The sequence below is a fragment of the Aquila chrysaetos genome, chromosome 4 (genome assembly GCF_900496995.4).
Source record: "Aquila chrysaetos chrysaetos chromosome 4, bAquChr1.4, whole genome shotgun sequence".
Lineage (NCBI taxonomy): Eukaryota > Metazoa > Chordata > Aves > Accipitriformes > Accipitridae > Aquila > Aquila chrysaetos.
The window spans coordinates 51087006-51109241 of record NC_044007.1 but is presented as its reverse complement, the minus strand read 5'-3'; the positions used below and the strand labels follow the sequence as shown (position 1 = coordinate 51109241).

Genomic DNA, 22236 nt, shown 5'->3' with positions numbered 1-22236 from the left:
ATTAAAAGCTGGTGTTTACAGAAATAAACCATAATATTCTGAAGCCGTCACTGCATATTACAATATACCATTCTGCAAAATCCAGACTGTAAGGTCTTCAGGATGGGGACCTTGTCTTTCTTTGTCTCCCAGGGTGTGCATTTATATTTCTACTTGGTAAAAGAATAAACAATCATTATCCTCCCCTACTTCCCTTCATTACCTTAAAACCTGACATTTTGAAATAAGTTAAGGATTGCAAACGAACACTCATTTAATTTTATCCATTCCCTCCTTCCTTCCACAGCTCCAGCAATAATTACATTTTTCTTATCATTTATTTTGGAATAAATGTGTGCTGCACCTGTACTTCATGCACAGCTCTTGCACACTTCCAGTGTTTTCAGTGGCTTTGGAAAAAGGAGAGTGGCATGCTCACACTGTTTGCTGGCTCCATTTCCCGCCCCCCCCCCCCCCCCTTCTTCTTTCATGTCATTTTGATCCATTTTTTCACATTTCTCACTAATCTCTAATACCAGCCTCTCCCATCCACCCCATGGATGTGCTTTAGAAGGCTGCAGTTCACTGCTGCTGAAGTATGTGAACAAGTCTTCAAGATAACCACATCAACTGAAATAGCAAACGTAGCAAGCCAAGCTAATTAAAACACAGTGAATTAGAATATAGCTACACGAGTAAAAGACACTCAGAAAAAAACACAGAGCTGCCCACTAATACAGCTAAAAGAGCACCAGAGTCTTGCTACTTAATTGCACAGGCTACTGGCAAGCAGGTTTTAGCTACAACAGATGACTCCCCTTTAGCATCCAAGTCCTACACACACTATTCTAAATCAGACTTTATTCATTATGATGAGCTACTAAGAATTACTTCAGAATCTACAGTTAGTGTTAAACAATATTTGTTTAAAAAAGATTTGAGGGAAATCTTGTTAAAAATTCTGAATGGTATTGGAATTTTGAGTGTACGAGCTTGCCATTCTAAACCATTTGATTAAATTTAACCATAGGAAACTCTTCCAAGACCTAATGAAGCAGCAATTACATCTGAAGAGGGAGCCAAGCCAAGAATTCTACCATTCCAATAGCTCTCCTTTGAACATCATGCTACAATATCTAATCTGCTCAGTTTTGAGTTTACACATACAATAAATCTCTGAGCTTTTAGATTTGTATAAAATAAACCATATAGACAAACACGGTACTTATTCTTTCTTTTTCATATAAGGAACCTATTGTTTTAAAAAATTGAGATAGTTTTAAGGTTTTAAATATTCCAAAAAAAGCTCTGTGCATGAAATAGAATCCAGATGAATTTAAAAATTATGCAAGTATTTTCTGGGTCTGGCTGAAAAGCAGATGATGCCTCCATGCTCACTCCCCATCTTTCACAGTACTTTAATATGAATTTTGACAAATAGATACAAAATTGAAAAAAAAAAAAAGTGAAATAAGGATAGAGTGAATGTTAACAAATGCTGGACCTAATCCTGATTTCAGTTGCTTTGTCATAACCATTTGCTCAGACTTCATCACAATCACCTAGTTGGTAGTTCACCATGTTGGTGTAAGCGGGATAAGAATCAATCCCCCCACTTTGCCTTCTGATTAAAAGGAGGAACTGTTTAAACTGGATAATGGTTTCATTTGTCATGCCCTCAGCAAATGCAGATTGTTTGTTCTTTTCAGTAACATTATTATGTTGCACAAAGATGATCCTTTTTGTGATTTAAGATGTAGCTAGAGCAATCCAAGTACAGACAAATCGATGGAGGCAATCTTGCTCTATTTCCAGTTTTCCAACATTTCTTTATTACATGTAATAGAACATTTTAGCATAATAACTCAGAGGTCTTGAGATACAGAAGGCAGAGAAATAATGTTGAAAAGCAATTCTTCACATTTGGCTTTCACCACATCAAGTGCAAACGGTGAGCTTAAACATGAAAATACAATTTGCTCCTTCAAAAGTCTACATCCTTATCTCTTTCAAAGAACACACATTCATTTCCAGCGCCTCAAGGTAAAGACTAAGGCATCTATCACAAGAACAGTGAGTATCTGAAGGATTTGGAAGCAATCTTTTCATAATGTTTCTTTGGAAGGGAAGCAGGGTTACTAAAAATTCATAGAGATTATTAAGTTTACATCCACACAGCAGATATGGTACCGTATTATTTCCCATCAACAGTGTTCTCACCTGCTGAGAATCTCTCCTTGGTTCAAGACAGCCATTCATTATGAGGCATTAGCACTCTACTGCACAAAGCAAAGTTATGCCCCATCAGTGAACTGGGCAAGCCTGTAATACGCACACTCAGCTCATGAGGACTGTGTTTACCTATATTTCAAGCCCTTCATTTTGGTGATTTAATAGGCAAGCAATTTCTTACTTCAGCAGATTTGTTCTATATTATCAAGTCAGGTGTTTCTGGACAAATGTGTGGGTGTTTAAAAGATTCACAAGGCTCCCCAAAGCTCTGCTGTATCAGTGGAGTATGCACTGACAGCAGGGACTCTACGACAAGAAAAGCTGATCAGCTGCAAGCTTTCCTGTTGACGAATCCAACTCTTCACCAGGTCTAAACTAAGCCTGTGGATTTTGTATTTTTCTTCTTAGCCTTTTTCGAGGCCTGCAGAAAGTTATGAAATAGATTTTTCTAGTCCTCCCAGGAGCAAGGCCAGGTTCACATCTTGACCTCAGAAACAAAGCAGTCTGCGAAAGCCAGTCTTTTCTGCCTAACATAAAGCAAACTACAACATGCAATATAAGGCAATATTAAGAGTGAGAAATGACAAGCAATGCATCAATATTGGGGAGGAGAAATAATAAAACCCAGCCATATTAAAAATTCCAGCAACAACAGCACTGAACAACACAATTTTGGCTCTGCTACAGCCTTCATTACCAAGGGTGGAAGCACGATACTCATCTGCAAAGAGTGCTTAGTTGGAAGGAAGATTTCAATTTCAAGTCAACGAAAAGGAAATTCTTTATTGTAGGGCATTATTTATTTTTAGATCTTTCGGTCATCTTATTCTGTAACCATTCTAGTATATATTTGGGTAGTGTAATGTACAACCACATACAGACTCTCACAACAAGACATACTAATGAAAATACAAAATAACCCTTACAGGATTGAATCTCAACAACATTAATGTAAATCAGTTCAGTCAACTGGGGGACATTGATGTGAAACTTGAGTGAGGAAAGAATTGGGCTCTGATGCTTTGAACAAGCTGCCCAAGTATATTTTAGAAATGTGAAGGTTGTTAAACTGTGGGTTCAGGAGCTTGGAAGACAACAGAGGTGTGAAAATGATAAACCCTATTTTTCATGGCGACATGGTGAAATAGCATTAAGGAACCAAAATATGGTTCCAGAATACATAAATACTGAAGTGGAAGTTGCTACCAAAAGCATCAACAGTTTAACACAAGTAAGAAACCAGATCCTTATCAAAGGCCACAGGATTGGAATGGCTAGTTCCCATTAGCATGAGTGACAGTGGTGTTTGTGCAAATCCCATGTATGCTGATGGAATATGGACCCTGAAATCTCCATGACCTTGATGTGCAATATGTATGTCTACACCTTTAGCCTCTTGCACATAATGAGATGCAATCTTTTAGCTTTATGCACTTCACCAGGCATTCAATTAGAAAAAGCAAATTTTTGGGGGGAGAAGAATGCTAAGCTATTTAGACAGAAGGTAGTGAATCAAAAATTGCAAAACTTCAGCTTTCAAAAATAGCCTAAGTGACCTCTTACAATACTCTGACCACTCCATCACAAGCAGGAGGCAACCCCTGTGAAGAGCGAATTCTGGCAAAGTTCTCTCTTCACAGATGATGCACAGCTTAAGCTATAATGAGTTTTTGGGTTACAAATGCTGAACGCATTAATATTCCTTGATGATAATTATCACAGTATAAGCACCTTTCCCAATGTGAGTAGCATAAAGCAACTGAAGCAGCATTTTTACTACATTTGAAACAAGCTGGAAAATGGGATTTTCTACTCTCGTAACCTGAGGTCAACATACATCAAGCTATGCATATTAAATACATCTACCCTACATAACTATATAGACCTTTCCATATATTCACACACATGCATGCAATTAACACCCAAATTTTTTGAATACTTAAATAAATACGCCAAACATATGAACAAGATTTCCCAAAAGCAGGTATTAGCTGCTGATACAAATTGAAAATTAAAAAAATATATATATTCACCCAAACTGAAAATAAAATTTGCAGAAAAACACTGCCTTCCACCTTCAGGGGTTAAACTAACCTCTACATGCAACGCTAAGTGTGGCTTATACCCCCCCAGATAGCCTTTCTTTTTTTACGAACACCTGAAAATATATTTCTTCAGTGGGCCAAAATTCTTGCACACAGCTCACAGACTAAAAGTAATGAGTTGGAGGACTGGAGAGATCCCCAAGAAACAGAGGAGCGGGAGCCTCAAGCCAGGCAGCTGAGCACCTGCAAAGCTGTTCCTTACCTGTCGCTGCAGCCGGGAGACTACAGAACTGCTGTGCTGCCTCTGCATGGGGCAGGAACGTACTCATCCAGGCAGCAGTGGCAAACCTACTGATTTAATAGTCACGACAGGCTCAGACAACCTTTGTAGCCTACTCTTAAACATGAACAGGGCAAAAAGGGTGCACACCAGGCACAGCACCTGAAATCTGCGAGCCACCCCAAGAAACAGGAGGATACCCGTTGCATCGCATATCAGTCCCAATTTTCTTCCGAAGATAACACAAGATACACCTCCTTAAACAGCATAAATGGGCTTGGCTGTATTTAAGTGCAAGGCATTTAATTATTATACAAGTACTTACTGAGGATTAATTAGCATACAACAAGGATCTGAAACATGCAGACGTTTGTCAAAGAAGACAGGGTTTCTAATGATTTATTATTGTTTGATTAACAACATCATGCAGCAACTATGTTATTAAATCTCTATTTTGCATACTACAGAACCTAAAAGCGTTACCTTGTGATGTACTATCTTAGTCTCAGAAGAGGGTAACAACTTGATCTTTGCTTTTCTCTCACCCCCAACTCAGAAAATGTTCATTGTTACAAATGTTGTGCTGGGAAGGAGCCTTTAAAATATCACACTGCGAGTTGCAGGGTTTTTACTAAATGCTGTAATACTGTTTTAATATTCTGTGCAAATAAACTCAGTGCAGCTTTCTTCTGACAAAATGTGAGTCAGTTTGAACCCTTAATCCAAAAAATGGGAATCAATTCTGGTGTTCTGTGGGTGTGAAATCTGCTGAACATATTTATGCCATGTTGTCCTGCACTTCCTTTAGGAAATATGCCATGTTACAACCTTTTCAAGAACGAAAGCATAATTTTTACTTATGTGCTGCAAAATGTCCCAAAATCCCATTTGAATATATGGCAAGGTTTTGAGGGAACCTTTGCTAAATATTTAACAGCACTATTGGCTTACTAAATACTGTAATGTGAAAGCCATGAAAGGATGACATAAAGCGCATGCCATTTTTTTTCACTTAACACTGCTGCTCACTTTGAACACTGTACAAGCCCATTCATCAGAAGAACTGATACATTCTAAGAATTATTCCTTCTTATCAGATAAATGTAGCAATGGCATCTTGCTATTATAAAAATTATTAAATCCCTCCTTGGTTAATTGTGTAAGATCCGTTCCTCTGCAGTTAGAATCCCTTCTCCATCCTCCCCGCTAAAACATCTGAAAAGATCACGTCTGAAAATTAAAAGTGATGTAGTGAAATTGAGCTGGCACAAGATATATTGCTTATATGAAAGGCAAACCTAGGGGAAAAAAGAGTCAGGTACATAACATGCAGCTTCAGTTTATCATACACAGAAACTGCATGGCTGACCATTTTACAGGTAGAAAATTGAATACGTTTCTCTGCACATCACAATGCATTTGACAACTAGATAATACAGTGACAGTCATGTTAAAAATACAGACATACGGCTGAAAATATTCTATAAAAATAAACACTTCCATTAAAACAAAATCAAAATAACTTGGTTCATGACAACAGATGTGTTTCAGTAGGAATCACTGAAAACAAATTTAAATCCACAATGAAATATATTAAAATAAAGTAACAAAAAAAATCTCTTGGCATGGAATTGCCTGCAGAGTGTGCATTTATTCTGTAAACACTGTAACAATGATTATCTGTCTTTCCAGCTCTCAGTGGAGACTCCTGCTTTTGAAAATGTCTTGTGGTGTCTTACTAAATTCAGGCTATTTCAATTAGTATTACTGCACATTAAAAATTAATTGTATTAAAGAGTGGATTAAGGTTTAAATTTCAATTCTACAGTGTGTGTGCTAGAAATGACAGCTAAAAATCAATGCTCTCTGGCCCATAACCGGAAGTTTGTACGACCGAATAGTGTGGAACAGGCGTCAGTTTTAAAAGAATTGATAGTTCAATTCAAGGTGTGTCAGCTCTAATTCCTGATTTAAATGGGAATGCTACACAGCCACAGTGTTAAGCTAAAGATGAAACTGAAAAAAAAGCTGCCTTGCAATGAAAAAAATGTGTCATCTTCATAAAGATGGAAAAAAATCCAAATTACAGCTCAAAAGTCACGTTTGGTATCACAGAGGGAAAAAAGATGTTTTAATGGGATGATGACTTCATTATGGAAGATACATATTTTTTTCTGCATTTAGAACATGTTGTTAAAATACCACCCAGAATTGCAATTTAGGCCCCAATCTTACAAACACTTGAGAACATATATAGCCTTATTCCTGTACAAAAGGAAGCTTGTGGCATCTGTCCATATGAATAAAATCATATGCATACTTGTATGTTTTCAGGATCAAACCTTTTCATTCAATTCCTAATGTACAGTGGTACAACGCAAGCCCATTTAAAACTTTTACTGTGTGCAACAGACACAGATGCAGGCACACAAGTGAGCCTGAGGACGCTGTGACACTCCTGCTTTGGGACACTTCTCTTCATGCAAACAGTGCCGGCAAGGACAGCACCAAAGAACATGGCCACTAGAGCCGCAAGCCAACACGCTTGGGAGCCCTGATACTGTGCAAGTCATGCAACGGAGCTGTAGTTTCTACTTCCACCCCTTAGCAGAGCACCAGTGATGATGCTGAATCCCCAGGCTACAGTGGGAGGGGTGACAGAAACGTTGCTATCAAATGTCTCAAAAGCGTTAAGTGATCAGGCATCAGTGATGAGGGTATATGGGAATGGGCAATGGTTCTTTGTACTTCCAGTAAGTATGTCAGCTACGGTCTCCTGAGCTGCCCTGTTGTTGTAGAACACAGGACAATTTCTTGGCCTCCACACATATGAAATCAATTAATATCTTCCACTTTATCATCTGACAAATCAGTTAAAACTTGCCTTCATGGATGAAGGCTGCTTCCTGTACAACTAAGGCAGAAATCTGCACTCTTACCTTGCTGAAGCTTGTATTTAGACATTGTCACTGTAAGTTGGAAAGATTTTTGAAAATAAAATGTCTTTATTAAAATATTTGTATCTTTATAACAATAATAATTTTTATTACTTGTGTGAAACTGAATTTTGCAGAAGGTTCCTTAAGATCATGGCACTGGATGATAAACTGACACCACTGCTATAATTCTTCCTTTGAATGTGAACACAGTAACAAAAGGAAAGGAAACAGCTCAAGCAAAATCATTTTTGCACTCTTCTTTATTGTAAAATGTATGGGGAACAGCAAGAAGGGAAAAAGCATGTTCCACTTGTTATAAATCTAGTATTGTTCCTGTCTGAAAATGGTTAGCAAGAAATGCCTTTCACTTCTATCAGCAACAAGCTAATTTTTTTAAGAGCAAATGATGAAGAACACCGCAAGTCTAGTGAACAGACCAAGCTGGCATCAATAAAGTATTGCAAAGCCACCCAGGACACCAGAGCCTGGAACTGAACAGTCATTGGTGTGTACCTAAGAGACAAGTAGATGTCCAAAATGTTCTTAAAGATCCCCTGTGCTGTGCGGATGTCCAACAGCAAGTTTGGCATCAAGAGAGTAAAGAAGATGGGTTGTAATAACAACAATAAAAAAATAATCTGGTGCAAATGGACCCCAAGGTGTAGTAGTCATCCCCATGCAACAATCACCCTTCACTGCAATTTAGTGATGTTGCTTCATTACAATACAGCATACAAAGGGGGCAATATTAAGGCATACTATTTAAAGCTGCAAGATCTGTGGTGCCAGCCATAGCTGGTACTGAATCAGGACTATAGATTAAAAAGAAGGTAATTTCAGCAGAGAATACTGAAAAATGGAAACTCTCCTGAAGGTGCACAAGTGTCTCATTTTTACAAGACTTAGCCGAATGCCACAATAAGCAATTGAAGCTAAAGACCGCCAATACATTTTATAGCGTGAACCCACAAATCCATTACAAAAGCACAGCAATAATTGGTTGCAAATTAACGATAGCCAAGGAAGACAAAGAAATGCAACTGGTTTAGGCAGGGAAGAAAATGTTTTCATATGATAGAAGAATATATAGAAACTGAGAAAGAGATTTGTGCAGGACACAGGACCCGCAGAGTAGATGGACCTTGAAGCAACTTTCAGAATTGCAGTGACAAAGGACAAATTCTGAAGAGGAATAAGCCAATGTTATTGACTCATGAAAGCCACCACAATTTCTGTTAACTCTCTTTCTGTTAACTGGTTCTGACTGGGGAAGAAATGAAGGACAATTTTTGTTGTGTGGAAAAGGTGATGTCAAGAATAGAAATCAGCCGGACTGCATCTGTGAGAAGTGATGATACAGTAAAAGTGGAGGAACAATTTTTTTAAATTGGCCTCTGAAACGGATAGGAAACATGGACCAAATTTGGGAGCTCTAAGGCAAGCAGCAGAATTCCCCGCTAGCCAGGAGATATTAAAACCCACAAATAATTTAATAGCTTGCTATTTACAGAATTACTGTACTTTTTTCCTTCTTAAATGTACATTAACTAATTTGTCTTGAAAGACCTCTGTAGGTAACTACTGTCTCCATTTCACATTTGAATGACTGGTTCTAGGCTAGTAAAGAAGTCATTGGGAATGCTGGAACCACCACAAACTTGCACCCATTCTGACTCCTGTTTCAACGTTCTGAAACAAAAACTGTCTTTGTAGCTTGTCAAGCAAAGACTTGAAAGCAAGACTTGGAAAAAAGGAGTTCCCCATCCAAACAAGAAAGGAGAACACCATAAAGCAAAAGGAGAGGGAGAGACTGTGTAATGCCATGAAAAGTTAACTGGATTTTGTGGGAGATAATGGCGTAGGAGAATTCAGAGTCAAAGGGCCTTCCAAAACTGCTTTTTAAGGAGATGAATGGGAAGGGTACATATAAGAAAAAAGGGCAGCTACAGTGTGTTGAGAGTGCTTCTCTTGTCAGAGAAGAGAATTTCTACTGAAGCTTTAGGTTGAAGGAGACAAAGAAATTACCAGCCCACAAAAAGGCTGGCCTGAAGGACCCATCGCAAGGGTTGAAAGAGATGCGCATGCAGCACAAAAGCAGTCAATGTAAAATACGATAACCCAGCTGACATATCATAGAAATTAGAGCCCTATTTCCTGTCACCTAATTTATTCCCATGCACCACCATGAAGGATTTTTCCTGGCGGTGCAATTCTGGTCTGCACTGCTAGGCATACTCCATCACTAGTGCAAATGTAGCAGCAGGTGAAAGTAGAGAACTTTTCCATTATTAAGAAGTATCCTTAAGATTATGTTTTCTAGGCTAGTTCTCTGCCCAAGCCTATTTATTTCATTTTTCACTTATTTAATTTTGTTTTCATTTTAGCTTTCTTTTTTTTAAGCTCAGCTATATTTTAATCAAAAAAGGTTAAAAATACCATCCCTGTTAAGTCTGATTTGAAGAGTAACGCAAGGAGCAATGTGGGTTAAAAGTTCAAATTTGGCAGGGAAATGTCACTCAGCTGAAGAGTATTTAACTGTTCTGGTGAAAATTGGTTTTGATTTGATCATGTTATGACAGTTTGCAAATCATACTTTGCACTAAGTGATATTTGGGTTAGGCTTTTTAACCAAACTTCGAAGCAAATGGAAGGCTGCGTTGCCTCTGAATGTCTAATTGAACGAGGTAGTAAACATCAACATCTCCCAAGTTGTTCAATGAATTACACAGTGCTCTGCAGGAGTCTCATCTGGGGGACTTGGAGGGGGATTTTTTTGCACAGTTATCTAATGTCTTGGCACTCACATAGGTGTGCAATGAAAAGCAATGAAGCCAGAAGCACAGTGGGTTCATTGTGAAGGTTGCCTGCGAGAGGGTTGGGAGAAAGGGTGCCTAGCCAAACAGCTAGATATTAAGAATATACTGCTGCGGTCCTGAACTACAACACTCTAATAAAGTGTTGTGTGAGAGAAAATTCAAATTGTATGGCTAGGCACTAGAAAAAGAAAACCAACACAGGATGTTACAGGCATATCCTTAACTCTGGCCACTATACATGTGTTTTATGATTGCTTTCGATTATACAAATATACTATTCCTTTTATCATTCAGTCTAATCCAAACATGAGACTCATACCTTTCAGTATAAACACAGTGAATGAGGCAGTGTTTTGAAATAAGCTTTGTCCAACACCCTATGAATAGCATATTCTGTAAAGTCTCTTGGATAAGTACCACATATATTGGATTATATTCTTGTAATAAAAATAATGTGTTATGTGGCTTTGCACCTTTGAGCAGGTCTCCTTCACTCTGCCCACTGCTTCATTTCCTCTGGGGCTTCCCCTAATGCCCTGAATTGCACAACATATTCAAAGAGCAGCTTAGTTAAGAAAAATAAATCTGCCAAAAGGAATGTTTCTTCTTCCTTTCTCCCTATACATTGAATTTACCTCTATAATTACGTTAGTTTAAGGTCACATGACAGAATTACTCAGTTCTGCCCCACTGATATGTTGGTCCCATGGTTTCACTTGCATGTTTCACTAAGAGAGCGTATAATAATTTTCACAGGCAAGAATCCTGAGATTGAACTTTAAGTGCTTGAGATTTTTGTGCATGGAAAATTTTAATTTGGCAATATTTACATTCCACATTTATAAATGAGATTTTTTTTTTATTTCACAGACATTTATATCTGGTTTGCTGGTCACTAAAGCAGCTGTCTTACAAGCTGAAAGACATGATAGATAGGCTGTTCAGCTTTTATACACATGCATACACCCGTGTATATAAGAAGAAGGTGCATTCAATCACAAAACAGCTTGTATTTTAAGTAGGTATCAGCATTTCACTTTACTACTGATTTTCCACTGGCTCCACTGAAAGCAACTTTACACGTGAAAAAGGGTGTGCAGGAGTATCTTCTGACCAACATGGTCTATGAGGCATGCAAAAATAAGGATTTTTACCTAAATATAATTCTAAGCTCCCATAAAGGCTGAATTGAAAGCACTGCTTACTGAAAGTGTGGTGATAGCTCGACCACTATGCTGAGGAAACAGAAGGAGTTACTTTGCTCAGTAAGGATCATTGAGTGTGTCACTGGCTAATTCCTGTTCTATGCTCCTCATTAGCATTACTCTCAAGTTTCTGGTTATCATATCCGAAATATTAAGACATAATAAGTACGAAGGTGCAGATAATTGGATATTAACCAGAACATACTTGACTGGGCAGGAGGTAGGGCCTTGCTTAAACTAATCCTGAAATGTATTAATGACCAATTAATGAATGGGTTTCAAATTCATTTTCTATTATAGAACACCTCTGAGTATCTAAGCTTTTTCTAATAAAATGAGTTGGAATAACAGAATAGGAATAAGAAACACTCCAATTTGAGGCTGGTTTGAATTAATTCCCTATAGCTTGTTGTTAAATTCATTGAAAACAATAATCCTGGTATGAGTGACTTTATATATATAAAATAGATATATATATAATATATATTATATATATTATAGCACTTACAGGCTCTATTTGCAGGTGCAAATGGTCACACAGAGGCTAAATTCAGAACAGAGCTAGTTCACTGGAGAACTGCTACAGCATTATCTGTATTTCTTAAGAGCAAATATAGCTCTTTAAGACAAGCAGTATGAGACCTGCATCAACTCCAGATGGATGTCGCCAATTACTGATTTTTCAGTGTGAAGACAGGTATACAAGTATGTCAACTTCTGTAAAAAAAAAATTAAAACACTCCCTCTCTCCAGCTGGGCCCAAAATGTGATCCACACTGGTCCACTCTGGCAACCCAGGCTCTTGGAACATGGAAGAATGGTTGGAGGGCAAATAGAGATAGATTATGAAATCTGGTTAAGAAGCCTGGCAGGGTCGGGGGGAGGGTGAGGGAGGGTGTTGTTAAGCTCAGAAGCCCCAGCTTCAGACAACTTTAAGCATGCACCCTTAACCAGCATTACTAACTAGCTTGACATGGCTGTACTTTTCTCAACTAAAAGGCTAACTGGCTGCACACAGTTAAACTCTAAATAATGGAAGTTTTTGTTAACTGGGCATATTTGAAATCCAAAAAGAAATGCAAAAAACAGAAACAAAGTCTCAAGTTTTCCTTTTTTTTTTTTTTAAATGTAATATGCCTACGTGTCCAGGATAATTTTTAAATGGATACTTTAGCATTTTTATTATTAGAAATGAGTGCCCACTACCACACCAGAAAAAAACCACCAGAGATCCTTATTGTTACTAATGAAGAAAATTATAACAGACATGGTTGAAGTACTATTATTCCCCTTTCTCTCTTCTTGCTGTCCTCAGTGTTATTTACATTGATGTGAATTGCAAGTAAACCAATATTATCCATCTCTCTGTTTTTTCCTTAATTTGTTGACTTTAATTTTAGTAAGTCTTAAATAAGCGCTTACTGAAGATGAAGTAAGATATGCAAGCAAGTAGTCCTTTTATCAACAATTTTGCCACAGAAATACACAAACATTTCAATGGCTCTTCATTAGCAAACAAATCAACAAGTGATATTTTAATGCATGACTTTATTCCATCTCTGTGGGGACCGTAGTTGAGAGTGTGATGTACAGTACAGAGAAAGGAATCATCAGCCACAACGTCCCAGGGCTCTATCCATTGAGGACTTCTCAGCCTCTGCTTAAAGAGTGCATTTAATTGACTGATAGACAGTAGCTTCTTTGTTCACAGAAGACAGCGAAGTAATGGCAGCTTGAAAATCGTACCATCTACAGGATCTCCTGAGACTAGTAACAGGGGGATATGTGTCAGGAATAAATAAATAATCTAATTATTAAGCCACTTCCTGTCAAGTTAACTCCAATTTGTTGGCTTTTGAAGGCAACAAAACGAGGCATTTTTCCTCATTATGCTTCTCTTTTTATACCACTGGTAATCACAGGCGGATTAAAGGGTGCCTGATTGGTTTTTTTGTCAAGGAACTGAGAAGCAGCCAACAGTACAGAAAAACAGAGTTGGGGTTAGAAGAAATTTCATGCTTGTCTCCTTTCCAGCTCCCTAACAGCCCACACTGCTGCCCCATACAGTGCTGCCAGCTGTACAGCAAATGTGTACCCCTCCAACGGCGGCCTACCAGGCCACAGGCTCCATCCTGAGAGCTGTGAGATACCTTGCAATCTTGGCAGGTAGCTACTGCTGTCATAGGCATAATTCTAAAGGTGACCTACGAAACCCCGTCAGCTCTCCAAATGCAACAATATGAGCAGCTGAAGTTCGACACCCACTCTCCATATTGGCTTCTTTTGTTTCGCTTCCTGCGCTTACATCGCAGGGAGAAACCTCGGGACGTACTCCGTTGAAGAATCGGAGGCTTCTCTGCTAAGAACAGGGACGATTTAGAAAAGCGATGGTTCGGCTACCCTCTGTGCTGACAGCTAAACATGGCCAAAGGAATGTGCTAAGGCTAATGATAAAGCCTGCAATACAAACGGTCAGCAACAAAGAACAAAAGGGAAGGCTGACACCATGCCATTAATTCAGCCCGTGGCGCCCAAGTATTAACATGCACAGTATATCACTGCAGTGGCTCAGAGGAGAATCTTACAGCAGGTAGAAGAAAAGGAACAACTTTCGTACTGCCTGGCGTTACCTCTCAATAGCGTCCCCTTCATCAAGAGCTATTCATACCATGGGCATTTCTGCAGGAAAAATCTAAAGCTTCTGTGTGCTTTGCTTCATTTCGTTACAAAATGAACTCCAACCTGAATTGTGGCCATTTTTCAAATGCTTCTTTTAGTAGTATTATCATTACTATTATTACTACTACTAATATTATTATTTAATAATAAGACATTTTCATTCTATTTTATTAGAATTTTTTGAGTCCAGTGTGCTCCCCCCCCCCCCCAAAAAAAAAAGGATTCATGGATGTTTGCACACCGTGTCCTGACTTAACCGTTTGAGATTTTAAAAGCCCGATGGTCTTTCCTAAAAGCTGTCTCAAAAAGCAAGCAACCATTCCTGCTTCCAACTCCTGAAATGAAGCACCAGCTCCAAGCAGAGCAGCTCGGTGGGTGAAAGCACGCAGCCGGGGCGGGGGGGTGGCGGGGTGCCTGTAGCCCAAATAGGTGACACACATAACCTGAAGCCCAGTGAACGGTGCTGCTCTAGCATGTTTACATCTGCCTTTGCCGTTTCCGAATACATCTTGAATTTTTTGTTAAATTGCGCAGATAATTAAAGCCTCTTCATATTTACAGTCTGCTTCATTGGTACCATGAATTCTGTTTTCAGTTACTGTCTGCAAATTCCCTCTCTGCACAATTTCATACTAAGCAATAACACTTCATTTTACATAAGTTTTATCTGATGTCCCCATACAGAGCTGCCAGCTGTACAGCAAATGTGCAGCTCTCAAACTGAGGCCTACTAGGCCACAGGCTCCATCCTGAGATCTGTAAGGCACCTTGCTGTCATTGGCAAGCGTTCCCTGCTATCGCTGCTACCATCGCTCCACACTACACACAACTTAAAATCATCTGATTATTAGAATTTGTGGTCCACACTCCATTTTATCCTTTATTTAATCTATCCCCAGATCACACATTTGTTTAAATGTTTTGGCTGGTTTACAAATCATGCAGCCATCTGCACAGTAGGTGTGACACCATTTTTTAGACAAAAGTTACATTACAAAACAACAAAGATAAAGTCATTTGAAATGCTTTGGTGTTTGTTATTCTGCCTGGTTTGCTTGGACCAACTCTAAGAAATAAATAGAATTATCTGTGTAAATCGATGAACATCTATGAAAAACAACACCCAGCAGAACGCAGAGCTTGCTCCATTACCTACGTTAATATCATGACAGCTGAGGAGAGATGACCTGGCCCGCTTCTCATCTCTCCTGTACAGATGGCTATTAAAGAGAAAGTATCCCTTTTGTATGGTCCATGCAGAAACCCTTTATGGGCTTTTCAAATAAGCCAGCATTGCCCACAGGAGAGTAGCTTCCTGTTAGTATTAAACAGCCCAGATTTCGTCTATTTTGTAACCCAGCCCCTCACAAAATAAACCTACGTTTTCTCAGATTTAACTCCAAATGCTCATTTTCCTGGGCATTTCAATTACATCTCCTCATTTTGCAGACAAGGTGACCAAGTTTCCTCTAACTTTTAGACAACTTCTTGCCAGCTCTGCCTGTAAATAGGAGATTCCCAGGTATCCAAATGATTTTCTGATGCTAAGAGGGTACAATCCATCTCTTCACTATAAATTGACAACTTTCATTTCTTACTACTCAGGAATCACTGAAAGATGACTGACAAAAGGAACTCTCCACCTCCTTCCCCTCTAGTGTGCAGATGCATATCTTTGGATTCTTTTTCTCCAGACCTCGGGTAAGAGGGACTTCACAACATCGGGTTTACTGTAGAGTGATTAAACTGATGTTCTGAAGATGTATTACTTGAGGTCAACATGGTGCAACAAGTTATTAGTTGCCCAGTACAGCTTTCTGCATAAATGAAAGGAAAACCATGGGTTTTAATTACCTTACACATTAGACAAATAACAGAATGTATGAATGCCACATGCCATTACAACCAGGCTAAAATTTTCTTGGGCTCCAGAAAGATGATTGAAATATTTCCTTTGTCTTGACATCAGTGATGTTGTCCACATGTACTGTAATGTACGCTGCACAAATGTGAGGCAAATAAGATGATTTATTTTTATAGGTTTATTATGCATGCAGTTAATACATGCATAATGCAAACATGCATATCCACACAACACACAAGCATATATACATATTATATACTTATATCACTGTCACCGAAAAAATAAAAAATCATGAGTTGCACTAAAATGTGTCTTTATGTCTTCTAATGGTTACATACTACTTGTTATTGTAAAACACAGCTGTAAAATTTCTTTGCAGAGAAATTAAAATGTTAGATCCCACTTTCCATATACTCTTCTTTTTAAACTACAATTGTTCCAGCATAGATTTGTTTACTTGGGGTTTAATGAAGTATTTGCTGGTGTAAACTAGAATTCTTCTTGTCAACTGCAGGGTTGCTTCATCCTGTTTTCCCACTTGCTTCCTAACTTCGGTGCTCGGCATCTTTTTTTCTTTCCCTTCATTTCCGCCTCCTGCTCACACCTGCTACCTTGCTCAATGCTACACAACATCCTCCCCTCAAAAACAAGCTCCCCCCCTCACCACAACAGACTTCACAAAATGTGTTTCATACATGATACTGAAAAGATTAAAGAAAGAAAAGTCTGTTCACTTATCAGAAACGACCTATACAGAAATTGTCAAAAGCAGGGTTGCAAAAAGGTACTGAATCCTGACCGTGACACCCTTCCCCTTTGCTCCTCGACTCCTCAGAGGGGTAGTGGCTCTTGCTATGACACTGGGGCTTGCTTTCTTCATTGACAAAAGTAGCAGCAAACTACAAAGATTGTGGCTGTTTCCCCTTTTATCATTCTCTTTGTCAGCCTGATCAGTCCTCAATGGTAAATGTGCTGCTCTGTTGTGCACAGCCAGCGGCTCGCAATTTGCTCACTATGTTTCATGAGACAGTTGTTTGTGGCTGTTTGGAACACATTTACCTCTTTGGGGATTTATGCGCTAGTTGCAATGCCAACCTCCATAGTGATAGAGATTTCTTTCTAACTAAAATAGATAATTAGAAGCTGGTAATTATTGGTCAAGAATTATCAGAGTGAAAAAAATTAAGCTCTTCATAAATAGTTCTTGGCAATGTCATCTCTTTACATTATCTCATGCCTAACAGCACTTTACTCAGAGCACTTACAAATTTACACTACTGCTGTTGAGCCTCGTAATTTTATACGGAGTAATTCCTTTTCTGAGTTAAACATGTCCGAACGAACTCCCCCAGTTCTAAGCCACTCTGTGCATGTGTGCAAAATCCTAGGCAACTGTTACGGCAACTGTTTTGTCTATTTACACTGAACTGCATCAGACACTACAGATGTAAGGGAATCAGTGGAAGAAAAAACAATGTTTAGCTTGTCTGCTTAAAATAACAGGGAAAATAATAGGAGGAGCAGTGGAGTGCAGCAAACAGAACACAAACAATGGCAGACTCTCTTCCTACCCTCTCAGGTCAAATGCCAACTGTAAACTATGTGATGAAAACAAAGGGATGCCAGAAAGCCTCCCTCTTTTCCACAGACACCATGCACCCCGAAATAGAATTTTCTCAAAGCAAGCTGCTAAAAATGCTACATATTCCACCCGGAGGGAAAGGTAAAAGAAAGAAGGCAGCTGAAGAATTACAATTTATGCCAGCGCTTCCTAAACCCATATGAAACACGCCTGGGTTTACATTTCCTCCCTTCCCACTCAAAAGCTGAGAAATTGTTTTACCAACAAATTTCAATACACACACCGACAAACATGTTTTCATTTAGCAATCATCCTCATGATTATCCAAACAAAAGTATATGCTTACATCTAGCTCCAAAATAATGCCTAAACAGAGGGCCTATTTGAAAAAGCCCACGGTTTGCCTTGCTTTCTGTCCACTGGCATCCCCTAGCCTAAGCTTGAATCAGTGTGTAGTTTAAGCAAACATGGGTGTTGCTTGGCGAAGCATGGTGTCTAGAAATGTGTGGACAGATCTGGCAGGCAGCACTCTTGAACTTTCACTCACTTAACGCAGGCAAGGAATTCCACTTCTTCGCCTCTTTGTCCTCATCTATTCAATTAAAAAGCCTTATTGCCCTGTCCCATCACAAAGATGCTGGGAAGATTCGATTAAAGGCTGCAGAACAGTTTTAAAATGGGAAGTTCTAGAAGTAATGAACATGTAGTTACTGAGGAAAGCCATCCCTACGACAACTTTTTAATGTATAACTTGTATAATAATGAATGTAAATTGTACTGTTGTCAAAGATACTTAAGGTTACACTTCATTGGGTCATCTGCAGATTTTATTTTCCATTAGGTGGCATAATCCCTCTTGTTGAATTGATTGAAACGTATAATAAAATCTGTAAAAACACTATATACCCTTCTAACAAAGAAGACTAAGAGGCTTTTCACATAGCCTCTAATCCCTCTTCCCCTGCTAAATGTCTAGTTGAGATTATATTTGATTAGACAAAAACACACACATACATACAACCTAAAAATACCTACCCTCAGTGGAGCTATTTTAGCCAACAAAGTAATTCCAGTTGCCTTATTTAAAAGTCTAAGTTTCACACTGGGGTTTTATAAACATATCTTTGCCTCAGTGACCTTCCATAATGCAACTTCTCTTTGTGGATATTAGCAACATGAACTCAGTTTACATTCTGGGATCGTGTTCAAGGGGCACAGTAATTAGATGGGACACCATCAACTTTTCCAGGCTCCCAAACTGCTAAAATGATGGTGAGTAGCAACTGTTTCCCTCAGCTGGCTGAGCATGTACCTCCATCAGTGGTTCCCACCCATTTCTGGGTGGAGTTTGGCAGATGACTTTACACCTTCTTGTTTGTCCCATGTCTCAGCTGCCTCCCCTTTTCTCTTTTACCTGAATTACAATGATGGAGTCCTTCAGGTAAGAACACACTACATCCATCAATAACCGCAACACAGATAACGCTAACGTTTTACTATGAGAGGAAATAACAGTTCCTGACACTGTGTGATGAAGTTTGCAAAGGCATTTATTGCCCCTACATTTGATCTAGGGATTATCACACTGTTTGACTTCTAATGCCTGCCTTCCCAGATTGCCTTCCCTCTCTCTCGCATTTAAAGTCCTTCTTTTTCTCTTACTTTCTTCCCAAAGCTTTCTCACTTTCCCTTCCCCAGGGGAGTGAAGACACTACCTCTTGTTCTGCTGACCTCCTACTAGGAAAGCAGGGCAAGAAGACATATTTTATCAGATACATGTAAAATAGGGAGGGACCAATGTGTTAGGAAACCAGGTTTTTTTGTTTGGTAAATGTGCTGTGTCAACAACTCAATATTCACTTAAGTGTTTCATCTAACATATTTTTCAATCTACATATGGATATGCACGCAGATATCTATGGATATATATATGGGTTATCTATTATATATATTCACACAAATGTGTTTGCATGCATGTTTTCTGCGTAATATATGAATACTATAAGCCTACCTACAGATGCACATAAACTAAGGCCAATTTTAAATATCTTGATGTCACCCCTTGAACCTTCACTCTAGACAGAATACAGTCTTGGAAAAAGGCCTATGAGCAATAATATAAATTAAAGGGGAGGAGGGAGAGTGAAATTAGAAAGATAGCTAAGGAAAAATCCAATTAGTGGTGAGAAGGCTAACAAAATTGGAGATCAGAAATTATTTCTCCCTGTGCTTCGATTCCGAGGTCACATTCAAAACTCTCCGGAACGTTGATATTCCTTTCACTCCACCCCAACACAAAATCCCCTTGCATTTGCTTAATCGAGGCTACATCATTAGGAGCTGCACTGTTAAGTCTGGCAGTGCAGATAGATAAGAATCTTCCACTGAACACAGATTACCACAAGCATGACCGGCAAATCTCCCTGCATGTTTTGCAAGCTCCTTCTTTATTTCACTGGGAAGATTTTATATTAAGCACGTTTAAATCTGTGTCACTATGGTTATGCCATGAAGCAATATCATGCATGATTAGATACAACACAGACAAAACAATTAAATATTTTTTAAAAGATTCTCTTTCTCATTCAACCTCATCCAGCTTTTAGAAATAAAACATAGGCAGTTAATAGCTCAGTTTAAGAAAATCTCAGCCTTTTCAGATCTGCAGGCTGAAGCTAGCTAACTGGATTTGTCCTGCTTTACTGACTCTCTCCTCCTTTCTCTCCTCCCATTCTGATCCTTTACTAAAACTCATCCAGAAAACAGAGATAAAAAAAAAGAAAATCTGAGTATTTAATGAAAGAAGTGGGCTCCTATTCTGAAAATGTGAGGCACTTGACAAGTGGGTGGCAAGCAAACATACCATTCTGCCATTCCAGCATCATCCCTTACCCACAGTGTCCATATTCCCTGTCACACTGGATTCAAAGAAAACAGTAGAAATGGTGAGTTCTGCTGTTGGTAATAACCTGCTCTTAAATTCCACGTTACTGACCCAGATTGAATACTGTGAAGCAGTTCAAATTATCTCCTCCCCAAAGACTCCCCAAAATATCAAAACTAAGGCTTAATCCAACAGGCAAATCACTTTGCTCCTTTACAAAACCAGCTTGTCATTTGCATTTATTCATTTTTATGAAAAGTATAAAAAATGTTCATGCTCTAAATGTATTAAAACTTATTAATAAAGTACCCAGAAAAATGGGCTGTTAAGTTTTGGCAGATAACTTTCTTTTACAGTGCAGCCAAATTACTAGTGCTCATGGAAGAAATCTGCATGATACCATGAAAGAGAAAAAAACGAGCATCAAACTAAGTATTTTTAAGTTATAAAATGAAAAAACCCAGCACATTCTATTCTGTTGGATATGTAATTACTGGCTTCTATACCATATCGTTTGGTCTGTGCTTTGCATGCTTTTCTATTATTATAGCAAGAAAAACAGCATAAGGGAAGCAGGAGTATAAAATCAATGGTATCCATCTCTGTCTTGAAAAGTGAAATTTGGAAAAGACTAAAAACAAAATGAGACAACCCTGGCAATGTTACCTTATTAGCAGGCAAATGATGTGCTTGATAAATTTAATTGGCTGATAGAACTCTTAGTGCTATTACTGAGTGGTTACCAAATTGAAAACATTATGGGTAATCCTAGGGGAATAAGCAAATAATAGGAAAATATTAATATCAAAGAAAAAGCAGCTTTTATTTTATTCCAATTTACAACCGTAACAGACTTGTAAACATCAAGCCAGGCTTGGAGTCAGGAATCCTAAACCACTTTTTAAAATGCTTGTACCTTAAAGAGCAGATTCCATTACTGAATACTACAATTCCTTATTTTTTCAAATAAATGATAGTATTTAATTGTATACGGATACACTCAGGTTTTTTTTCCAGATTGCTCAAACACAACAAACAATACTATTTTATGGCTATTTAAATTATTTATGTTTCCTAATGACAAAAACTCGCCAGTTTTGATTTTGGTACCAAGGTGCTTGAGAAGTACACAGTAGTGTCATTACCATAATAACTTCTGAAATTAAAACGTGTCTAAAACTCTACGGAAAGCTAACATCCAGTTCATTAACCATTCCTGTTAGTTTGTTTTCAATAATGCAAAAATGATTAGAAGTTTAATTTGCTAATCACCTGTGTTTTGACTGGCAGTGGATATATAATTCTCTGCAGAAGTCTAAACTAGCCCTTGCAGAAAATAAAATATGCTAATGCTTTAACAAGTCTAATAATATGAATAAAAAAATCAATCATGCCTAGGTTAATCATTGATGGATGCACAATTAATTTCTCCTTAACTCTGTTTAATTTCAGAGGCAATGATGATTATGAGTAAAAGAAATGGCTATCTGTCTTTGAGAAGTTTTAGTGCTTCACTTACCAATCATGTGGTTTGCAACATGAACTTGGATATCCCATTCATTGTAGAAAACCATCTGACATTTGATGCACTGGTAGGTCTTCTTCTAAAGAAACAAGGGTAGATAAAATTTACTGAAACACACAATTGGAACCATTTCATTATAACTCAAAATACTGAGTTCAAAGTGGTCATATAAAGCTCTCCAGCAGTGTTTTCATTAAGGCTTAATT

At 38.3% G+C, this 22236-nt stretch overlaps 1 protein-coding gene across 11 annotated transcripts in view; it reads right to left on the bottom strand.

Annotated features, from left to right (window-relative positions):
• Positions 1-22236, bottom strand: part of ZNF521 (zinc finger protein 521) — a 239993-nt gene that overhangs the window by 97310 nt on the left and 120447 nt on the right. For all 11 annotated transcript variants that reach the window (XM_030011930.2, XM_030011919.2, XM_030011920.2 and 8 more), the window contains one exon: positions 22025-22109. In XM_030011930.2, coding sequence (XP_029867790.1) covers positions 22025-22109 — 85 coding nt within the window. The remainder of the gene's footprint in view (positions 1-22024; positions 22110-22236) is intronic.